This window comes from Takifugu flavidus, chromosome 2, assembly GCF_003711565.1.
Source record: "Takifugu flavidus isolate HTHZ2018 chromosome 2, ASM371156v2, whole genome shotgun sequence".
In the NCBI taxonomy this organism is placed as follows: Eukaryota; Metazoa; Chordata; class Actinopteri; order Tetraodontiformes; family Tetraodontidae; genus Takifugu; species Takifugu flavidus.
Genome location: NC_079521.1, coordinates 18856958 through 18876106, shown reverse-complemented (window position 1 = coordinate 18876106; position 19149 = coordinate 18856958). Strand labels below are relative to the sequence as shown.

Here is a 19149-nt window from a genome sequence, read left to right as displayed (position 1 = left end):
GACTCGTGCTAGGTCTGTCTGTTGATGTTCTGCATGGCTATTTCCTCATTACAGATATGTTCCAATTAGATTTGCACTAGTCGAGCCAGCAACACATCAATGTCCCCAAGAAACAGGCAGATTGTTCCGTGCACTCGTGTCATTGGGGCGGCTGCACGATTCGCAGAGCAAAGACAGTAGAACCTTACGAAACCCCACAATTGTGAGTTCCTTTGGAGGAAGAGTCAACAGGTGCAACACATTTGGGCAACCGTCAGCAGAGTCGACTGTTAATGAAGTTCTACACGATACGATTATCTTCTGAAGCTTCTCCTCTATGAGCATCTCACCACAGACGGTTCTGGACGGTTCTGAAGCCTGATTCACTGAAACTCTTCAGCAGAGAATCAGAAAACACTTCACAGTCCTGAATAAAGAAGGTTTCGCTGCAGAGGGGCTTCTCTAGAGGGGATCTCCTGCTTCACCTCCTCAGTGATCTCCTGCTTCATCTCCTCAGTGATCTCCTGCTTCACCTCCTCAGTGATCTCCTGCTTCATCTCCTCAGTGATCTCCTGCTTCACCTCCTCAGTGATCTCCTGCTTCACCTCCTCAGTGATCTCCTGCTTCACCTCCTCAGTGATCTCCTGCTTCACCTCCTCAGTGATCTGCTTCATCTCCACAGTGATCTCCTGCTTCACCTCCTCAGTGATCTGCTTCACCTCCACAGTGATCTCCTGCTTCACCTCCTCAGTGATCTGCTTCACCTCCACAGTGATCTCCTGCTTCACCTCCTCAGTGATGATTCCTGCTTCACCTCCTCAGTGATCTCCTGCTTCACCTCCTCAGTGATCTGCTTCACCTCCTCAGTGATCTGCTTCATCTCCACAGTGATCTCCTGCTTCACCTCCTCAGTGATCTCCTGCTTCACCTCCTCAGTGATCTCCTGCTTCACCTCCTCAGTGATCTGCTTCACCTCCTCAGTGATCTGCTTCATCTCCACAGTGATCTCCTGCTTCACCTCCTCAGTGATCTCCTGCTTCACCTCCTCAGTGATCTGCTTCACCTCCTCAGTGATCTGCTTCACCTCCACAGTGATCTCCTGCTTCACCTCCTCAGTGATCTCCTGCTTCACCTCCTCAGTGATCTGCTTCACCTCCTCAGTGATCTGCTTCATCTCCACAGTGATCTCCTGCTTCACCTCCTCAGTGATCTCCTGCTTCACCTCCTCAGTGATCTGCTTCACCTCCACAGTGATCTGCTTCACCTCCACAGTGATCTCCTGCTTCATCTCCTCAGTGATCTGCTTCATCTCCACAGTGATCTCCTTCTTCACCTCCACAGTGATCTCCTGCTTCATCTCCTCAGTGATCTCCTGCTCACCTCCACAGTGATCTCCAGCGAAGTGCAATGTTTAATTTCGTGTTTTGTGACAATGGAAAGAGCCGCGATCCAATTTTGCGTTGACAATTAGGATCCGGTTCCTCAATGTCTTTCCTGCATTGAGGAACGTTAGCATTCCTGCCCCCGCTCTGTATATCTGCCCTGTACATCGTGCAGAACCTCATTTAACACACCCAGAACCAAATACACAGGAGTCACCACCAGAGTAGCAGCAAGGACATTCCTGTAATCCTCCGATTGGTGGGAACAGTAGCATCCTAGCACATTAGCACTGTTAGAAAGGAAGCGCTGAGGACGGCTCCTTTTCCCGCGATCGGGTCCTCACATTCAATATTTATGCCACAAAGCAAAGGGAATAAAGTGTTTGACTGCTCCATAGCCCTGTTTCATCTGCCTCTGGAATCCAGGCTGCTATCTATAGCACGTTTGATGTTGTGGGCCTCCAGATGAATAATGCCAGCCTCCTCAGTGTGAGTGTCAAGGGTCTCAGATGGCGCCGCCACTTCGGAGCGCAGACTTCAGTTACCATCCACTTAATGGCCACAACCTTGTCCGTTTTCCGTTCCCCGCATTATTCCTCACGCTGGGAGTCATGATGGAATATCATCCTGGAGAAAAGGAAGGGGTGGGGGAGGGGCTGTGGGCTGTGTGGGTTGCTTGTTAAGGTCGTGTTAGTGGGTGCTGTGTATGACACATTACCGGTTGGCTGCAAAGCTGTGATCCACTCAGGCTGATGGTTACGAGGAGAGGGGAGACACGTTTTCCCACAAATTACCTGCTGATTTAATTACTGGTCTGAGATTTACGCTTCAGAGGCGAGAATATTCTGCATGGCGACACCGAACATCCTCAGTGCTGCCTGGATTATTTCTCCTCTCCTTGTTCTATACAAGAGCCCCAGGTTATGTCATAATGAATGCTAATGCTATTTGTACCGCGTGTTGGGAGGATAACCCACAGGTCATTCTTATCCAGCAGCACTGGTTATTGTCAGCCTAAAGACTTCATCTGGGTCTGAACAACCCAGGGTGCTGTTTTCTACTGAGAATTTCTCTTTTTTGATGTGTCTGCAGCTGAAAACCTTTGATTGATTTTCGTTGTCCTCACTTCTCTCATATAAGCTTATTTTTAGAGACAGGTTTGTTGCGTTAGCTGCAACATAAACTCTAAAAATGGAAGGCTGTTGCAGGAGATGTTGGACATTCTACATATGAAGCTGGTTCCATTTGCAGACAGGACAGGATTTTCAATTTCTCTCTCAGCAATAGATGAAATGGCGGTGCTATTTTATTTTATTTTTTGGCATTTTGTTCCGTCCAGAAACGATGACCAGAGTCCATCGACACTCATCCTTGGGTATATCAGACAATTCCTGACATGGCTGGATGATAAAATATCAGACGAGAGATAAATGACTCAGACAGGCAGCAATTAGCTGTGAATGTGACTGACGGGAGGTGAAGCTGCGCCTCCTGCTAATGAAGGAACGCTGAGTCGTCCTCTGATTTCTAATAAACATCTTTTCTCTCCCCATGACAGCATTTTGTTTGTGACAAACACAGTTTGCTAATTACTGGTTTAAACAATAGTCTTTTATTGAAGCAAACTAAATGAAATATGCAATAGATTTCTCACGGTAACACAAGGCTTCTGATCTGTGTGTGTGTGCGTGCATGTGTGTGCGTGTGTGTGTGTGTGTGTGCTTCTACCAGCAGTCTCTCCTCACACCCATGACCAGTTACACATGTGAAATAACTAGCTGTCATCTATGACAGCTTGGAACTGGATGGAAATTCAGGGTGTGTTTCAAAGTTTGCCAAATGATTCTTTCAACAAAAGAAAAAGCTCATTATTTGGCAAGACCACAAAGGTTTTGGCGGCTCTGAAAGAATTTATGTTTCTGTCTGTGGAAAAGTGTGAAGGGGGGTAAAAAAGGATTTCTCTTCTGAACCCAAAGGCAGGAGAAATATTACAATCTGTCCTGCTGTGCGATCTTAAAAATGAAGGCCGTTACTTTTTTCCCACTTCCTGGCTTCTCTCCGGACGGCCATGCTTGCTTTTGACCTGCGTGGTGAAACCATCCGACCTCCACACGCAGTCACACGTTTTGGGAGTTAAGTGTAGGACTGCAGCGTGAAGAACCACTAAATAACTAAATAAAACCACCTTCAGTGCTATGCTTACATGCTTTTACAGAACATTTTTAACCATCACTTACTGCCTGAAAAATGTTAATATCAGGCATTGTTTATTTAGATGTACTTTCACACTAATGGTGGTAGAAAACAAAAAAAATCCCCAACATCAAGTTCCGGGGAAACAGCAGCATGAAGCGACCCGTCCAGTCCTTCATCTGTGGCCATGAAGACAGAAAAATAGACCTGAAATCAAACGAAACGGGGCGGTGGTCGCGCTGCGGCCGCACAGCACAAAGATCTTCGTGTGAACCGATGGCTGACGCTTTTGGAGCTGCGTTTGTCTGCTCTCACCGTGCACGAGTGGGCTTTTTACACGTGCACATTTGGAGGAGAGAGGAATGAGTGACGCTGACCTGAGCAGTGTGAATGGTTCTATAGGTTATCTCTGTGATGAGCTGCTGACTCCCCCTCTCACCTGAAGGCACCTGAGACAGACTCCAGCCCCCTGCAGGGGTAAAGCCACGGATGGATGGATGGATGGATGGATGGATGGATGGATGGATGATGGATGGATGGAGGATGGATGGATGGATGGATGGATGGATGGATGGATGGATGGATGGATGGATGGATGGATGGATGGATGGATGGATGGATGGATGGATGGATGGATGGATGGTGGGTGGGTGGATGGATGGATGGATGGGTGGATGGATGGATGGATGGGTGGGTGGGTGGATGGATGGATGGAGTGAAATCGCACACACCCACATGGAAGCGTTTGTGATGGAAGCGTGATGCCGTAGAAGACCTTAAAATGTTCCAGTTGCATCAAACAATCATCAAACTTGAAACGCTGGTGTTTTGGATGTCGGGCGTTACACGTGCACGTGCTGCCTTTGTACAGATGGAAAGAAAAACAGAGGATGGAACTAAAGTGAAACCCGTGTTTGCGCCCCTCAGCAGTTCTGACAGTGGGTCAGGCCCAGACTGCAAATGAGAGAGGAGCGTTTAAACGTACGAGGCCACATGTGGGAGCTCTTATTTAGAGTCACTCTGATGTCAGAGCAGCCGCTGATCTAAGCGTGACGGCGACTGGGAGTAATCTGCAACGCTGTTTCTCCTCAGATGCTCCGTCAACCCTCGGCCCCGATTCAGGATCTTCTAGGGCTGCCTACACGTTTGTCGCCATGGCGTCAAATGCCTGCCACATTTTAGAGGCTGCCTTGGAGCGAATGGATGACATTATTGCCGGTAAGAGTTCTGGGTTCTTCACTCATTATCTCAAAAACACGACTGCTTCATTAGTGATTGCTGGTCTCCATAGATACGAAAGACGAGACCTATACAAATGGAAAACAATTGAGGAAGTGTGATTCCCCAGTTTTATTTTCTGGTGGATGTGACAGAGTTTTGGTTCGTTGGAGGTAAAAACAACAAACAACGGTTTTAATATTAAAGGTGACATTTGAAACATTAGCAGCTCCGCCAGCAGCTAATGTTGAAAACGTGCTGCTAAAAATACCATAATGCTGCATTTGTCCCATGTGTTCTCTTTAAACATCATCAAAGTACTTTAGGCAACTTGATATTAACAGTGACCAAAGTTAGACCTCTAATTTGGGGATTTCAGAACCCAGTGTGCAACCCTGTGATGCCATTTCCATCTGTCACATGGGAGCACAACGGCGCCCCCTAGAGGTCGTTCCACTAACTGGCCTCAACCAGCACCAGAAGCCCAGAAGAAGCTGATCCTGGAGTAATATTGTGCTAAATGTTCTGCCTGTGCAGGTCAGAAAGGCAAAGAGCTGCTCTCTGCTGTAATGCAGGTAGGAGTCAAGAGTTACCAGACGCCACAGAGCAGCTCACCGTTGACTGATCCACGCCACACCGACCCAGCACCGATGGCGTCCCAGCACACCGAGGCCCTCAAGGCATTGCTGGAGGGCTGGGGGAGTGAGCGAGAGCAGGAGTCTGTCAGAAAGCAAGTCTCCACCGACACGGCAGATGTTATTCTGAGGTGGCTGAAGAGAGGCGAGGTGAGCGCACGCAGGAACTCAAAGTGTCTGCTGTGGAATATCAAACACGTGTGAAAGAAGAAAGCTGCCGCTGCTCTCCTTCTGAGGCTGTGGGTTTTATTAGCTGCGTGATCTGGCGGTGGACTTTCATCGTGGCCATCGACATCTGGAGGGATTTTCCTGCATTGAGCTGAGAGCCCAGCAAACTGCACCCGTAATGAGATCCAGAGCTTCTGTTCACAGCAGGCTGCTCTCCCGGTTTCAGCGCACTCGTTTTTAGTCCTACCTTTCTTTTAATCCTTCATCTCTCCTCCACTCGACCTGCCATCTTCCTCTGCTCCAACAGAGCCTCTTTAATCAAATTACTTAATCACAATGGTCTCTCCAACACAGCCTCCTCCACCTCTTCTTCTGCCCCTCCTCTCTTTTTTAAGACTCCTTTCACCAAACATCTGACAAGCACGTGCTGCTGAAAGTTTGCTCTCCCCTTGTGCCCCTTTTGGAAGCCCCTCAAAGCAAAAAAAAACACCAAAAAACCTTCCCCCAAAGAGGTACTTGAGACGGAGGGAGAGGGCCGGCTGAAGGTAGAGAGGTCCAGCAGCCAGCGAGGGTGGACGGAGAGACGGGCTGAGACCTGCTGCAGATACTCTCAATACTGAGGCAGCATGAGCGGAGAGGCAGGGAAAGAAACGGAAAGGGGGAGTTAGAAGGGGTACAAAAATATTCAGAAAGAAAGGAAGGGAGAAGAGCCAACTGGCTCAGAGCGAGATATTCGGCTTGGCTCTAAACGTTGCAGGCTGCCCAGACAACAAACCACATGGACTGAGGTCCTCGCTGTTCGTTCTGCCGGCTGCAGAATGGAAGCGCTGTAGAAGTGTGTGAGCACAGAGGGGTAGAAAGCACAAGTTAAAGCGCTATTTTTATCCTGCTGTGGATTTTTTGGCGTCTTTGTAGCTGTAGCTAAATTGTTACCTAACGTTGGGAGAGCGCTGCAGAGCGATGGGCCTGCAGGATGGAGCATGATATCGATTTCTACAAACATTTTGGCTGGCTGAAGAAGGTAAGACGCGTGCGTTTCCCACCTTCCTGAGCTAGAAGCTGGTTCTGGTTTTGGGTGAATGGGGCAGATAAGGGTGCTGCAGGAGGTGTGACATGCACAGGGGCAAATGCACATGTCCCGAGGGTTTGATGGGGCAGTAATGTAGACAGCAGCTCCTCCGCGGGGTGGGATCTGACCGAAGGTCCCGTCCGGAGGGGAAACCTCTTCATTCGTTAAATTTGGTCTGATGCCATCGGACGCACAACTGGGAGTGACAGCTCAAGGCAACAAAGGCTTTATTTTTATTATTATTGTTGTCCGAGCTGTATGTGAGGGATGGGGCTTTGGGTTGGACGTCGGAATTTCTGGGAAATTTGAGCTCATTCGATTGCACTTTCCAGCCAAAACACACACACACACACACACACACCACACACACACACACACACACACACACACACACACACACACACTGTTGTTCTCAACTTCTAATGCTGGATAAAGATTTCAAAACTCCCACAGACTCTTACCACACACACCACCTGGAACACACACACCACGCCTGTCTGTGTGCGTCAGTATATTTGTGTGTGTGTGTGTGTGCACGCATTGGGTAACTGCTCCTCATTAAGACCTTTGTACTGAAGGTAAACGCCTCGTCATCGGCCAACGGCGAGTCCTACCAGCAGCGTTTGTCCCGCCTGGAAGGAGACAAGGAGTCGCTGATTCTACAGGTGAGAACTCCTGAAACAGGAACTGATTCTGCCTGAAATGTGCCTGCACGAGCTGTTGCGACACGTCTGCTTTTCCTAATGAACCTTAATCTGTGAAGAGAACCAATCTGCCGCAGCAGTCCCTCTGGACCGGCACCAGTGCCGGGATCCCACGAGGCCTCTGGGTGAGAGAGGCGCCTGCTGTCGCAATACAAGAAAGTCTCGTTTGTGACGCGTCCTTCTGGTGTGTGTAGTTATCAGAACTGCAGGACAAGTGCTTACATGAGAAAGGTTCTAGCTCCTGGTGCTACGTGCGCATGGTGAAAGTGAAAGTGGCTGATATGAAGCATCTCCACCCATGCCAGACGAAAGGTTACTGTGTAAACTTGCTGTTACAGTGTAAAAAAGGAAATTCCCTGTTCAAATGCTCGTAGGTGAGCGTGCTGACTGACCAGGTGGAGGCTCAGGGAGCCAAAATCAGCGATCTGAAGAGTTCTCTGGTGGAACATCAACAAAAACTCAGGTCTGCGGGGGAGATGCTGCAGCAGGTAAATAGTTCCACATGCCTTCAGTCGCCGGGCCTAACATTATTACCAAAGACAGGAAGTGAGGCAGGAAAAAGATGGGAAAAGACCTCAGACTGACCGTCTGGGTCTTTTAGGTGAATCAATTCCTCCTCATTCAGGATTACTTGTCCCTCCTGTACAGGACATCCAGACTTAAATAACCTTGAAGACCAAAATATTTTAGGCACTCAGACCTCATTCTGCAGCTGTCTGGGAGCACAGAGCTGTCTGGGCAGGTGATTACTGCACCGTAGACCCCCCCCCCCCCCCAACAGTGTGATGAGAAAGAAAAACAGAGAGAGGACAGGGAGCTAAAGCTGGGGGGGGGGGGGGGGCAGCGCTAAAGGTAAAAGGTGAATTTCCTTCACTGCAACGCTGCTCTTTGCTGGCTGAATGGACACTTGAGTCCTGAAACGGACGCATCCATGAGGGAACGCTCCCTCTCCACTGCAGGCAAAGGCAGACGTAAGATGACTGGAGCAGAGGAACATATTCTGGAATTGTTGCTTCCAGTCAAAGTGGACTCGTTCCCTTTATTCCGTCTCATTTTAGCGCCAAGAATGTGTCTTTGGGATGGTGAACAATGAACACAATATGTATTCCATACGCACATTCTATACCGTCGCACGTGTGTGTGTGTGTGTGTGTGTGTGTGTGTGTGTGTGTGTGTGTGTGTGTGTGTGTGTGTGTGTGTGTGTGTGTGTAGGCCAGATGAGGCTGGTTCCATGAAGAAATACGCGGGTCACTATGAGGATTTGGATCTAAGCTCTAAATCTCTTCCCGGTGACAAAGTTCTAATATTTTCCACGTGCACTCCTGGAGAAAGCGCACAGCTATTTTTCCAAAGCCTCAAGACTTAAATGGACACTGTTTGCCTGCCTCAGATGCTCATTTGTGGGCTGTAAGTGATTTAGCACCTGTTTGACGTGCACTAAATTAGCATTACATCTGCCTGCAGCCTGGCCGACTGTCACACTGACAGCCGTTTCACGGCGGCTCCGAGGTGCTCGGGAGAAAAGCCGAAACCATCAAAGTTCATTCTTGTGTTCCCTCTGCAAATCTTTCACATACCTTTGACCCCCCCCCCCACACACACACACACACACACACACTCATCACTGCAACCTCGCTGTGCACTCTGAGCGTGCTGTGAAATGGGCATTATAAATAGTGGTCATGAGTTGTGTATATTTAGGCACTAACAGCGGCTGAAACCAGTGGGTTTGTCTGTGGAGACTGTTATTACTGAGGTGGACGCTCGCTGTGTCCCACATTTAATGTTGCCTCTGTCCAGTAAGTAGTGAGAGCTCCGCGTCTTCAAAGGGAGAATGTCATCATTGCACGCTAATGCTGTACGCTAACTGCTGCCTGGTGGCCTCAACTCTTTCATGGTTGTCAACAGGAGTTCCTGCACAGGACGTCGCTGGAGAGCCAGAAGCTGAGTCTCATGGGGGAGGTGTCCTACCTGAAACTGAAGCTGTCAGACATGGAGGGGAAGCAGGGCTACGGGGCTGAGAGGCAGCACAAAGCAGAGGTAGGTGGCAATCAAAATCAGCGTGAAAAGTCTTGTTTTGGATCCGAAAAGAGCAGAAATGAGAACCTGTCACAGCTAAAAACCGGAAGGCTTGAATTGAGGTGCATTTTGGTAGCGATGCACTGCTCACGACCTCTGTAAAGAATGTTTGGACGGATTAAAATCCTCGTTTGGTCCTTGGAAAAACTGCATCAAGAAGGGTGAAAAATCTGGCTCCCGTTCCGATGGATCTAACCAGCTTGTGGAGTTTTTGGAGCGCAGCAGAAACTGGAGGAGAGCATTCATACAAACCCCTGTTCTGTTTTCCCTCAGTGAGTGTTACGGGAAGATTCGGTCTGATGGGTTCCAAATATTCATTTAGCATGTTTATGGATGTGTCTGGTTACCAGCAGATCCGGGCGCTCGGCAGGTTTGCAAAGGGAAGGCAGGAGGGTGGCAGCACCACCAGACAGGATACTGTAATGGATGTAGTTACTGTCCAAACAGAGCTGGTCAAAGGGGCCTTTGTGCACCCAGGTTAAAATAGTTCAGGAATAGCAGAGCTGGCGTGATGGATGCTGGGCCAAATATGAGTGTGTCGGCTTCAGCCCAGGGACTTTTATTCTTAGTGGTGGTTAAAGCTCGACTTGGCCAGCTTGTTTGTAATAAGAGGACCCCCCCAAGCCTCACCGGAAACACTTTCCCCGACACAGCTATTTTAGTTAATGGCAAATTGTCTGAAACGCGACATTTGTATGAATGTATGCAATCTGCAGGCTGAAGGGGCCACGTGTGCGTTTCACTGGGCAGCACTTTTCTGGATTTTTGGCTTTTTTTTAACTCCTGCTTTCTCTGCAACAGCTGCTCAAACTTAAAGGGGGGGGGGGGGGGGGGGGGATCTACTTTGAACCCTTTACTGGCCCCATGCTGCTACTGCTGCAGACCTGCATGTTTACAGCATCCCCCACACCCAGCCCCCCACCCCTCCACACACACACGCACTAAATCGCTGGGCAAATTTAGCTCAGTATCGCGTGTCATATCCGCTTCTCCTCTCGAGTGAGACTTCCTCTGTCCACGAGCCGAGCATAACTGGGCCGCTGTTTACACTCTTTTATAGGAGCGTGGCCACCCACCGCCTCTGACGGCAATCACACAGACGTCGAGCCGTTTCTTTTGTTGTTACTCCATAAGCTGCATTTCAGTTCCAAGCAGATCAGCTGATCCTCCAGGTACCCGCAGGTACCTGCGGGTCCAGAGTGTCCTGGTGGAGGGAGAGTTCTGCCAACACAGGAGGTGGCGTTAGCGCCGCTCCTCTTGGTTTAGCCGAGCGAGGTGTGTTGCAACAGCGCAGCTGAAGTCGCCTCCTGAGCGTGGGTGGAGACACGACTCACCAGAAAACGCTGCTCTTTCATTACGGAGCCCCTCGTGACAGTGGTGCGCATGATTGAGGATTCCTGTTTCTCCATAAATGACCCCTTCCTTCGAACTTTAGACGTCCGCCCTAAATAAAAGAGCGCCTTGAGTTCATCTATCATTATTATAGTGATGATAACATCTCTTCTCCTTTACTTAATACCTCTCTTGACTGTGTGTCTGTCAGTCTGTGGTGAATTTCATTAGTGAGCTGCAGGAGCAGATGTGTAGGTTCCAGAAGGAGATCAATAGTAAAATCCGAGAGAAAAAGGCGCTGCAGACCCTGGCTGATGGCAGCCTCGACCACGAGCTCCCCACTGAGGCCGGCGAGGGCCAGGCCTCGCACGCTGGGACTTCCTGTGATGGAACCAGAGAGCCGGTACACGGACGGGAAGAAGGTCCAGTGGAGAAGGGATGGAGGGAGGACAGCTCAGAGGCAGAGCAGCAGGACGACAGCGTAGGCGTGCCTGCTGGCGTGACCTGTGGCGGTCTGAGTATCGCACGACTCGACCCAGTTTGCTGTGCCGAATCAGCTCAGGAGAGAACCGAACTGAGCACCGACTAACCATCCTGTTTTAAAACGAGCCGCTAATAAAAGTGTTGTGTGACACAGACTGACTAAAACATTCCACACATTCAAAAGGAGCTGCGGTGCTCAACACTACAGGCAGAAACTAATCTCTGGTCACTCCTGTCGTCATTTCCAGAACATTATTAAGGAGCTGAGAACCCTCAAGGAGAAAGTGGAACATCTGGAGGATCAGAAGTTACAGTACGAGAAGAAACTCAAAGCAACCAAGGTGAACAGACTCTGCAGACATGAATGATGCCTCCTCTGAACTGCTGCCACGGCTACCATGGCGAGGGGGGGGGGGGGATCTGCTAGCAGACATCTGTCATTTTGAGGACTGTTTGGGGAAAAAGACAGTTCCAGAAACAGGGCAAACATGCCCACTTTATCCTCCTCACCATGGGCATTGTTGTGCACCGACCAACACGCGGGAAGACACACACACGGCATGTGTGTGTGTGTGTGTGGTGCCTATATTCATAGCTTTGTCCCCCCCCCCCCGCAGGCAGAGATCGGCAGCCTCCAGCAGCTTGTGCTGACTAAGAACGCCGAGATCGAGAGTCTGCAAACTCAGCTGCTGACCAGGCCATCGCCGTCCACCGAGGACTCTGAGAAAGGTAACCCCCCCCCCCCCCCCACCCCCCCCCCAACAGCCTGCCAGCTGTGAGGGAGCTACAGGACAGGTGACGGCGTCAACGGCCGCTTTGTGCATTTGTTAACCGGCAGTAAAAACCTCCGGTTCTCCTGCCGAGACAGGAAGAGTGCAAACAAGAAACCAGTGAGAGTCACTGTAGAACCAGCGTCTGCTGTTCACCCCCCACTGATTCCATTTCTCCGGACACGCCCGTCTGTTGTCGTATCCTCTCCTTCCTCCTGCCTCGAAGGGAAGAATTACCTACCGAAATGACTCGACGCACAGTCGCTCCTCAGCTTCTATTTCCCTCTTTCTGGAATTCCACAGGCGTAACGTCTTTCTCTTGCTTCATTTCCCCTGTTTCAAATTAAAAACATTTGAAAGAAAAACGCTTATCTGGGGCGTTTAAGACCACCGGCCTTCGTCAACAGCTGTTGATTGGACTCCAGCTCTAAATAAGAAAAAGCTGACAGGGCTCAAGGTGCCTGGAAGTTATAAAAAGTCCTGGCAACTCCAAAAATATGCGATTTGGAGCTTTCTCTCAAGTTTTACAGCTCTTTTCAACCACACAAAATAATATTTATACGTCCCAAAAAATCTGTAAATCTCTAAATAAGCATTGCTTCTTCTAGACAGAGAGCTTCAGCGGATGAGGATTACGATGAAGTCACTGGTCGCTGCCAACGATGAAAAGGTGAGAGGTCACGTGACGCCAGACAGAGGGTGTGTTTAGAGTGTGCTGTGGTGCGGAGCCGCAGCTCAGCTGTGGTGCGGAGCCGCTCTGGGTGCTCCAGCTCAGCTCTTCAGGGAGCCCCCAGGCCGCTGCCCACCAGCCATTTATAGATAAGAGGGTCGGCTCCGGTCTCCCACCCGGAGAAATCTAGGACTTGAAAGAGGTGCAGAGCGCCGGGCACAGACCCACGCTGACCCATTTCAGGCAAACCTACATTTAAGTGTGCCCCTGACCTGCCAAAGCTAATTTGGGAGCAAGCTGCATTAAGTGGGAAGCATGACAGAACCAGGCACGGGCACCACTTCAAAACACACACACTCCTCACAGACGTGGACCACAACTAAGATTTCCATCCGTGCCCGGGTCGGTCCCCACCCTACCCACAGCTTTGATGCAAACGCCATATGGAGGAGGATGTTTGTGTGGCAGTGAAGACAGCCAAGCCTAGCAATGTGTGTGTGTGTGTGTGTGTGTGTGTGTGTGTGTGTGTGTGTGTCAGAACTCTAGATAAACATCTTAATTGGGTTTCGATGGCCTTCGCCCTCTGCTTCTGTGCTCTCCTCAGGATCGGCGTATTGAAGAGCTCACTCTGCTGCTGAAGCAGTGCAGACAGTTCAGAGAGGTCACTCACCCCAGGCCAGGTAATCAGATTACTCCTCAGCACAGCCCCCCCCCGCTACAGTGGTTCCACGGTCCTCGTGGACGTAAGCAGCTGCACTTCCTGTCTTCCTGACTTCTTCCTCTTTGTTGCTGCAGCGCCACCTGCTGTTGGCACGGTGTCCAACGGCAGGACTCCATCCACCAGCAGCGAGGAGGAACTGCAGGAGCCGATGAAGAGGAGCGACTCTGCCGGTGCCAAATCCGAGGATTTAAAGTCTGAAGTGGGTACAGATGGCCCAGCTCCCATCCAGTTTCACTTTGATCTTTGAAGCAGGAGAAACTTGCTGTCTTTCGCCGTCGCAGGTGTCGCATGCTTCCACATCCAGTTCTTCCTCTCCACACACGTCTTCATCAGCACAGAAAGACGGCGACTTCAGGTGAGGAAGCAGCTGGTTCCGATAGATCGTCGCTGTCATCGGGGGATTTTGGGGAGATAACTGATGTTTATTTACAGGATAGAAACACCGACGTCACCACACCTGAGCAACGGAACTTCACAGAAGGTACTTTCCTAATCAGGAAGAGAAAAGTTGCATTTCTCTGGACATTGTTCCTCTTTTATGACGTTCTTGAATAAATTAGTTGCAAAAACCAAATCTGGTTAGTTGAAGTTTAAGGCCGTTCGGCCTTTGATATTTACATCTCTTGATATAATTCACTGACCCCTGATCCTCACCGGAGCAGCACAGTTCCCTCTTTTGTGCAGGATTTGGCAAAGATACGATTCTCCCTCTGGGTTGTTTGTGTCTGTGTGGTTTGTGCAGAGTTGCCCGAGCGACAGCAAACATCAGACGCTGCCCAGAAATTCATCTCCGAGCGAACAAAACGGGAGCAGCAGCAGTGAGAGCCGGAGTCAAAGGTCTCCAGAGGGGAGCGAAGACGGAGACTCCAGCCAGAGTAAATCAGCTCAGGCTCTTAGTGAAGGCAGATCCATGCTACAGGCCACCCCGTAGCATGGAGGGGCCCCCTCATGCTACAGGTGTGGCCCCTCCATGCTACAGGTGTGGCCCCCTCATGCTACGGGCCTGGCCCCCTCCATGCTACGGGCGTGGCCCCTCCATGCTACAGGCCTGGCCCCCTCCATGCTACAGGCGTGGCCCCTCCATGCTACAGGTGTGGCCCCCTCATGCTACGGGCCTGGCCCCCCCATGCTACAGGTGTGGCCCCCTCATGCTACAGGTGTGGCCCCTCCATGCTACAGGTGTGGCCCCCTCATGCTTCGGGCCCGGCCCCCTCCATGCTACAGGCGTGGCCCCCTCATGCTACAGGCGTGGCCCCCTCATGCTACAGGCGTGGCCCCCTCATGCTAAAAGGCGCGGCCCCCCTCCATGCTACGGGCCCGCCCCCTCATGCTACAGGGCTGGCCCCCTCATGCTACGGTGCCCAGGCCCCCTCCATGCTACACGGCCCGGCCCCCTCATGCTACCTTGCGTGCCCCCTCATGCTACGTGCCCGGCCCCCTCCATGCTACTGGCCCGTCCCCCTCATGCTACAGGCGTGGCCCCCACCCTCCCCCCCCCCTCCATCTACGCAGCTGGCCCCCTCATGCTACTTCCTGGCCCCCCTCCATGCTTACAGGCCTGGCCCCCTCATGCTACGGGCCCTTCCCCCTCCCTTCTGTCGGGCGTGGCCCCTCCATGCTACGGGCGTTGGCCCTCCATGCTACAGGCTTGGCCCCTCCATGCTACGGCCGGCCCCTCATGCCTACAGGCGTGGCCCCCTCTGTACGGGCCGGCCCCCTCCATGCTACGGGCCCGCCCCCTCCATGCTACAGGCCTGGCCCCCTCATGCTAAGGCGTGGCCACCCTCATGCTACGGCGTGGCCCCCTCATGCTTACGGGCGTGCCCCCTCATGCTACGGGCCTGGCCCCCTCCATGCTACAGGCCTGGACCCCTCATGCTACGGCCTGGCCCCCTCCATGCTACGGCCCGGCCCCCTCCATGCTACGGGCGTGGCCCCCTCATGCTACGGGCCCGGCCCCCTCCATGCTACGCTGGCCCCTCCATGCTACGGGCCCGGCCCCCTCATGCTACTGCCTGCCCCTCCATGTTAAAGGCGTGCCCCCCCCCTCCTGTGGAGCAGCGTCCCATCAGCAAAGCTCTCGTGTTTGAGCTTTGATCACAGCTGTAATTGCTGAGAGTTGAGGGAGAGCAGCTGGATGAGCTCTGGAAACACACCCTGTCTGGTCTGCTGGACCACATCCCTCCCCCAGCCTCCCCCAGCCTCTCTTAGTCTCACCCAGCCTCTCAGCCCCCCCCAGCCTCTCTTAGCCTCCCCCAGCCTCCCCCAGCCTCCCCCAGCCTCTCTTAGTCTCCCCCAGCCTCCCCCAGCCTCTCTTAGCCTCCCCCAGCCTCTCCCAGCCTCCCCCAGCCTCCCCCAGCCTCTCTTAGCCTCCCCCAGCCTCTCAACCTCACCCAGCCCCCCCCAGCCTCTCTTAGTCTCACCCAGCCCCCCCCAGCCCCCCCCAGCCTCCCCCAGCCTCACCACTCTCAGCCTCCATTTCAGCAACGTTCTCTGAAAGGTAAATTTGAGCTGTCTGAAGCTGCTTTTTTCTCCTTTTGAAGAAGCTGATGAGGCCAGGTCCAGCAGCAGCTCCCCGCTTCACTGTGAGCCCAACGTGCACAGTGGTCCCAGATCTGTGGGGTCGCCTGAGTACATGAAGACCAACAGCAGCTTCAGGAGACTCTGGGGAAAGTGAGCGAAGCATCAGCACGTCATTACGTCATTTCCTGCCGTGTTTCGCTGATACCGACTATTCCAGACTCCGGAGAACCCAGTCTGGAGGATTCCAGTCTGCAGATCCAGAGGCTGCTCCGTTCAAAAGAGGGGGACTCCGAGCAACAGCAGGACCCAGACTGACCCGGACTCCTGAAGCCTCTGCATCCTCACGGTACAACCGTGCTTCCCTTTACGTGGACGGATTATTTATTAGGGTGAATATTTTGATTACTAACACAAATGTCTGTGTTTCTTCTCAGTGACATGAGCGTTCCGTTCAGTCAGTGGACCAAGGAGCAGGTGTGTGGCTGGCTGGAGGACTTTGGACTGGGCCAGTATGTCAATCTGACCAGACAGTGGGTGGAGAGCGGGCAGACGCTGCTGTCGGCCACGCCTCAGGATTTGGAAAAGGTCAGAGAGTAAAATCCATAAAATAATACGGAGGTGGAGGATTCAAAAGCTTCACTGGGTCGGGAGAGTCTGAGACCGAGACAGACGTGCAGCCTTTTCTGACCCCAGGAGATGAGGATGAGGAACCCGCTGCACAGGAAGAAGCTGCAACTGGCTCTGAGAGCGTTTTCCACCAAGACGGTGGAGAAGTCCTCCGAGCTGGACTACATCTGGGTCGCCCGTGAGGCTCTTTCTTATTGTTTCTTTCTATAATTGTGCAAATTCATCCATGTGAATGTTTTCTCTTGCAGCATTTGAACTTTCAATACAAATCAACAGGTAAACTGAATTTATTTCTGATTTCAGGTTGGTTAGATGACATTGGGCTGCCACAGTATAAAGACCAGTTCCATGAAGCCCGAGTAGACGGCCGAATGATCCAGTACCTCACAGTGGTGAGGACCCCCCCCCCCCCCCACCCCCCACCCCATTCAACGCCTACCCTACTGCTATTTTTCTTCCTGTGCTTTCAGAATGACCTGTTGAGTCTAAAGGTCACCAGTCAGCTCCATCATCTCAGCATTAAATGTGCCATCCACGTCCTTCATGCCAACAAGTTCAACCCAAACTGTCTCCGCCGCAGACCAGGGGAGGAGGTACTTCCGGCGTTCTGTTCTGTTACGTTGTGATTACACCTTTTAGCCACAAGATGGCGACAGACGCACATTATTTTTTCCAAATTCTTGTGTAAAGAGCATTAATATCTTTTTTTTTAAGTGAATATGTGTCTTCCATGTTTTTATAGATGGGATTTGAAACGTTACATAACAAAATTCCTCCAATTATATTGTCTAAAGTCTTTAGTCTGACTTTTACTCCACCAAAATGCAAACATCAAAATATATAAAGAAATAAAATAACATTATGGTCAGGGTGGGGTTGCAAAATTTCAGTCCAAATTGTCCTTCAAAAGATCAGTTACATCACAGGCAGATCCTCTTAAATCAGGTCAGAGTCTTACCCTAAAAAATTAGGAAAAGGCTCTTGGGCCAAAAAAATAAAAAATAAAAATAAGCAGAAAGATGAGCTTAAAAACAGTTCATCATGGAAATGTTTCACAACACAAAGTTTTTGGGTGTTGAACTGATATTCCGTGTGAATACTGTTCTCCTCTCTCCTCCAGAGGAACCCCTCCCCTTCAGAGGTGGTGCAGTGGTCCAACCACCGTGTGATGGAGTGGCTCAGGTCGGTGGATCTGGCAGAATTCGCTCCTAACCTGCGGGGCAGCGGCGTTCATGGCGGCCTGATTGTAAGCGCTGAACACGGAGAGACTTTCTTCTTTTAAACGTGTCTGGAAACCCGTTGGCCACCAGCACCCCCCTTTGCTCCTCCACAGATCCTGGAACCCCGGTTCAGCTCGGAGACTTTGGCCCTGCTGTTAAATATTCCTCCCCAGAAGACGCTCTTACGCCGTCACCTCGCCACAGCCTTTTCTGCCCTGGTGGGAGCTCAGGCAGCGCAGGAGAAGAGAGAGTACGCCAACGCCACGGGTCATATACCCCTCACCACCACCGCCAAAGTAAAGGTAAAGCCCCCACCTGAGACTGCAGATCTTCGGCTTTTGTCTTGATTGATGTTTGAATATCTTTCGCTTCCAGCCAAAGAAGCTGGGCTTCACTCAGTTCAGCCACCTGAGGAAGAGGAAACAGGACGATTCTCTGGATTACATCTGCCCCATGGACACTGGAGCTGTGGCGGTGAACGGCGGCTCTCCTCCCCCCTCCGCAGCTCTCAAAGGCCTCAGCCCCCCCAGACAGGCGGACCAGCAGGAGGACGAGGTGGAGACAGGAGCTCAAACAGGCTCCAAACATTAAGGGATCCACATCTGCAGTGACGTGATGGATGGTGACGTCATGAACGCTGCTCCCTGCATTCCTGATGAGAGCTTTAATCCAGCCTGTTTAATTTCATGTTTTATATCTAAGACCCTGGTTGGGATATGGATGACCTTGTGTTTTGGTTCTGGAATGACTGGACACTATCAACCCTCTGCAACATTCTCTTGGAAAACGTGTCTCTCTTTCTTTAAGCTGGACTGGAAAAAGAATTCTGATGAATAAATAATGTCGAAGCCGCTGGTGTTATTATGGTGGTAAATGTGCCTGCGACTCTCTCAGATATGCTAATTTAAAGCTAAGGTCAGTCTTTTTAAAAGAAAACAGTTACAGAAATGCATACAACTGTGTTGATTTAAACACCCTGTTTTCATCCAAGAGTTTGCCACATAGAAGATGGAGCTAAATTCTCCTTTGTTGAAATTGTTGAATTTTATTCCTCATATTTCCACATAGTGACTGTAAGAGTAAAATGAAACATGCATGTTTTATATCTCACGTTTATTTTATAGTTGCTGTGATTTGCCATCGAAATTCTACTTTTACAAGCTTGAATTATAAATGGTTTGGGGATAAAAAAGTTGTATTCCTGGACGTTTAAATTACGTGTAGTTACCACTTTCACCAGCAGGCGTCAGTGTTGACCAGCGATCGATGGGGTTGAAGCTTCACGAGGAAAAATGATTATTTACCAAACAGTTCGTGTTTCAGCTTTAACAAATGTCATTTCATTTGGACCTTGTGGGTCTGTAGATTTAGACTTG

General features: G+C 50.9%; 1 protein-coding gene across 6 annotated transcripts; it reads left to right on the top strand.

Annotated features, from left to right (window-relative positions):
- Positions 1 to 6155: 6155 nt before the first annotated feature.
- Positions 6156 to 18625, top strand: ppfibp2a (PPFIA binding protein 2a). 6 transcript variants are annotated; one of them, XM_057025241.1, is made up of 22 exons: positions 6157 to 6596; positions 7223 to 7309; positions 7723 to 7836; positions 9257 to 9388; positions 10971 to 11240; positions 11491 to 11583; positions 11860 to 11971; positions 12621 to 12682; positions 13287 to 13362; positions 13478 to 13602; positions 13685 to 13758; positions 13836 to 13884; positions 14146 to 14278; positions 15947 to 16076; positions 16144 to 16272; positions 16361 to 16511; positions 16620 to 16731; positions 16857 to 16945; positions 17024 to 17146; positions 17674 to 17799; positions 17887 to 18075; positions 18149 to 18625. In XM_057025241.1, the coding sequence occupies exons 1-22, from the start codon at positions 6549 to 6551 to the stop codon at positions 18362 to 18364; spliced, it is 2640 nt and encodes an 879-aa protein (XP_056881221.1). In that variant the 5' UTR covers positions 6157 to 6548; the 3' UTR covers positions 18365 to 18625. The 6 variants fall into 6 exon arrangements, with proteins under 6 accessions (XP_056881222.1, XP_056881221.1, XP_056881225.1 ...); XM_057025242.1 differs by lacking the exon at positions 7723 to 7836 and having other exon boundaries at positions 6156 to 6596; XM_057025245.1 differs by lacking the exon at positions 10971 to 11240 and having other exon boundaries at positions 6162 to 6596.
- The last annotated feature ends 524 nt before the right edge of the window (positions 18626 to 19149 follow it).

Coding starts and splice junctions, on each gene's coding strand:
- ppfibp2a (XM_057025241.1), top strand. CDS start 6,549: ATGGAGCATGATATCGATTTCTACAAACATTTTGGCTGGCTGAAGAAG. Junction 11,584..11,859: donor AGAAACTCAAAGCAACCAAG/GTGAACAGACTC, acceptor CCCCCCCCGCAG/GCAGAGATCGGCAGCCTCCA. Junction 14,279..15,946: donor AGACGGAGACTCCAGCCAGA/GTAAATCAGCTC, acceptor CTCCTTTTGAAG/AAGCTGATGAGGCCAGGTCC.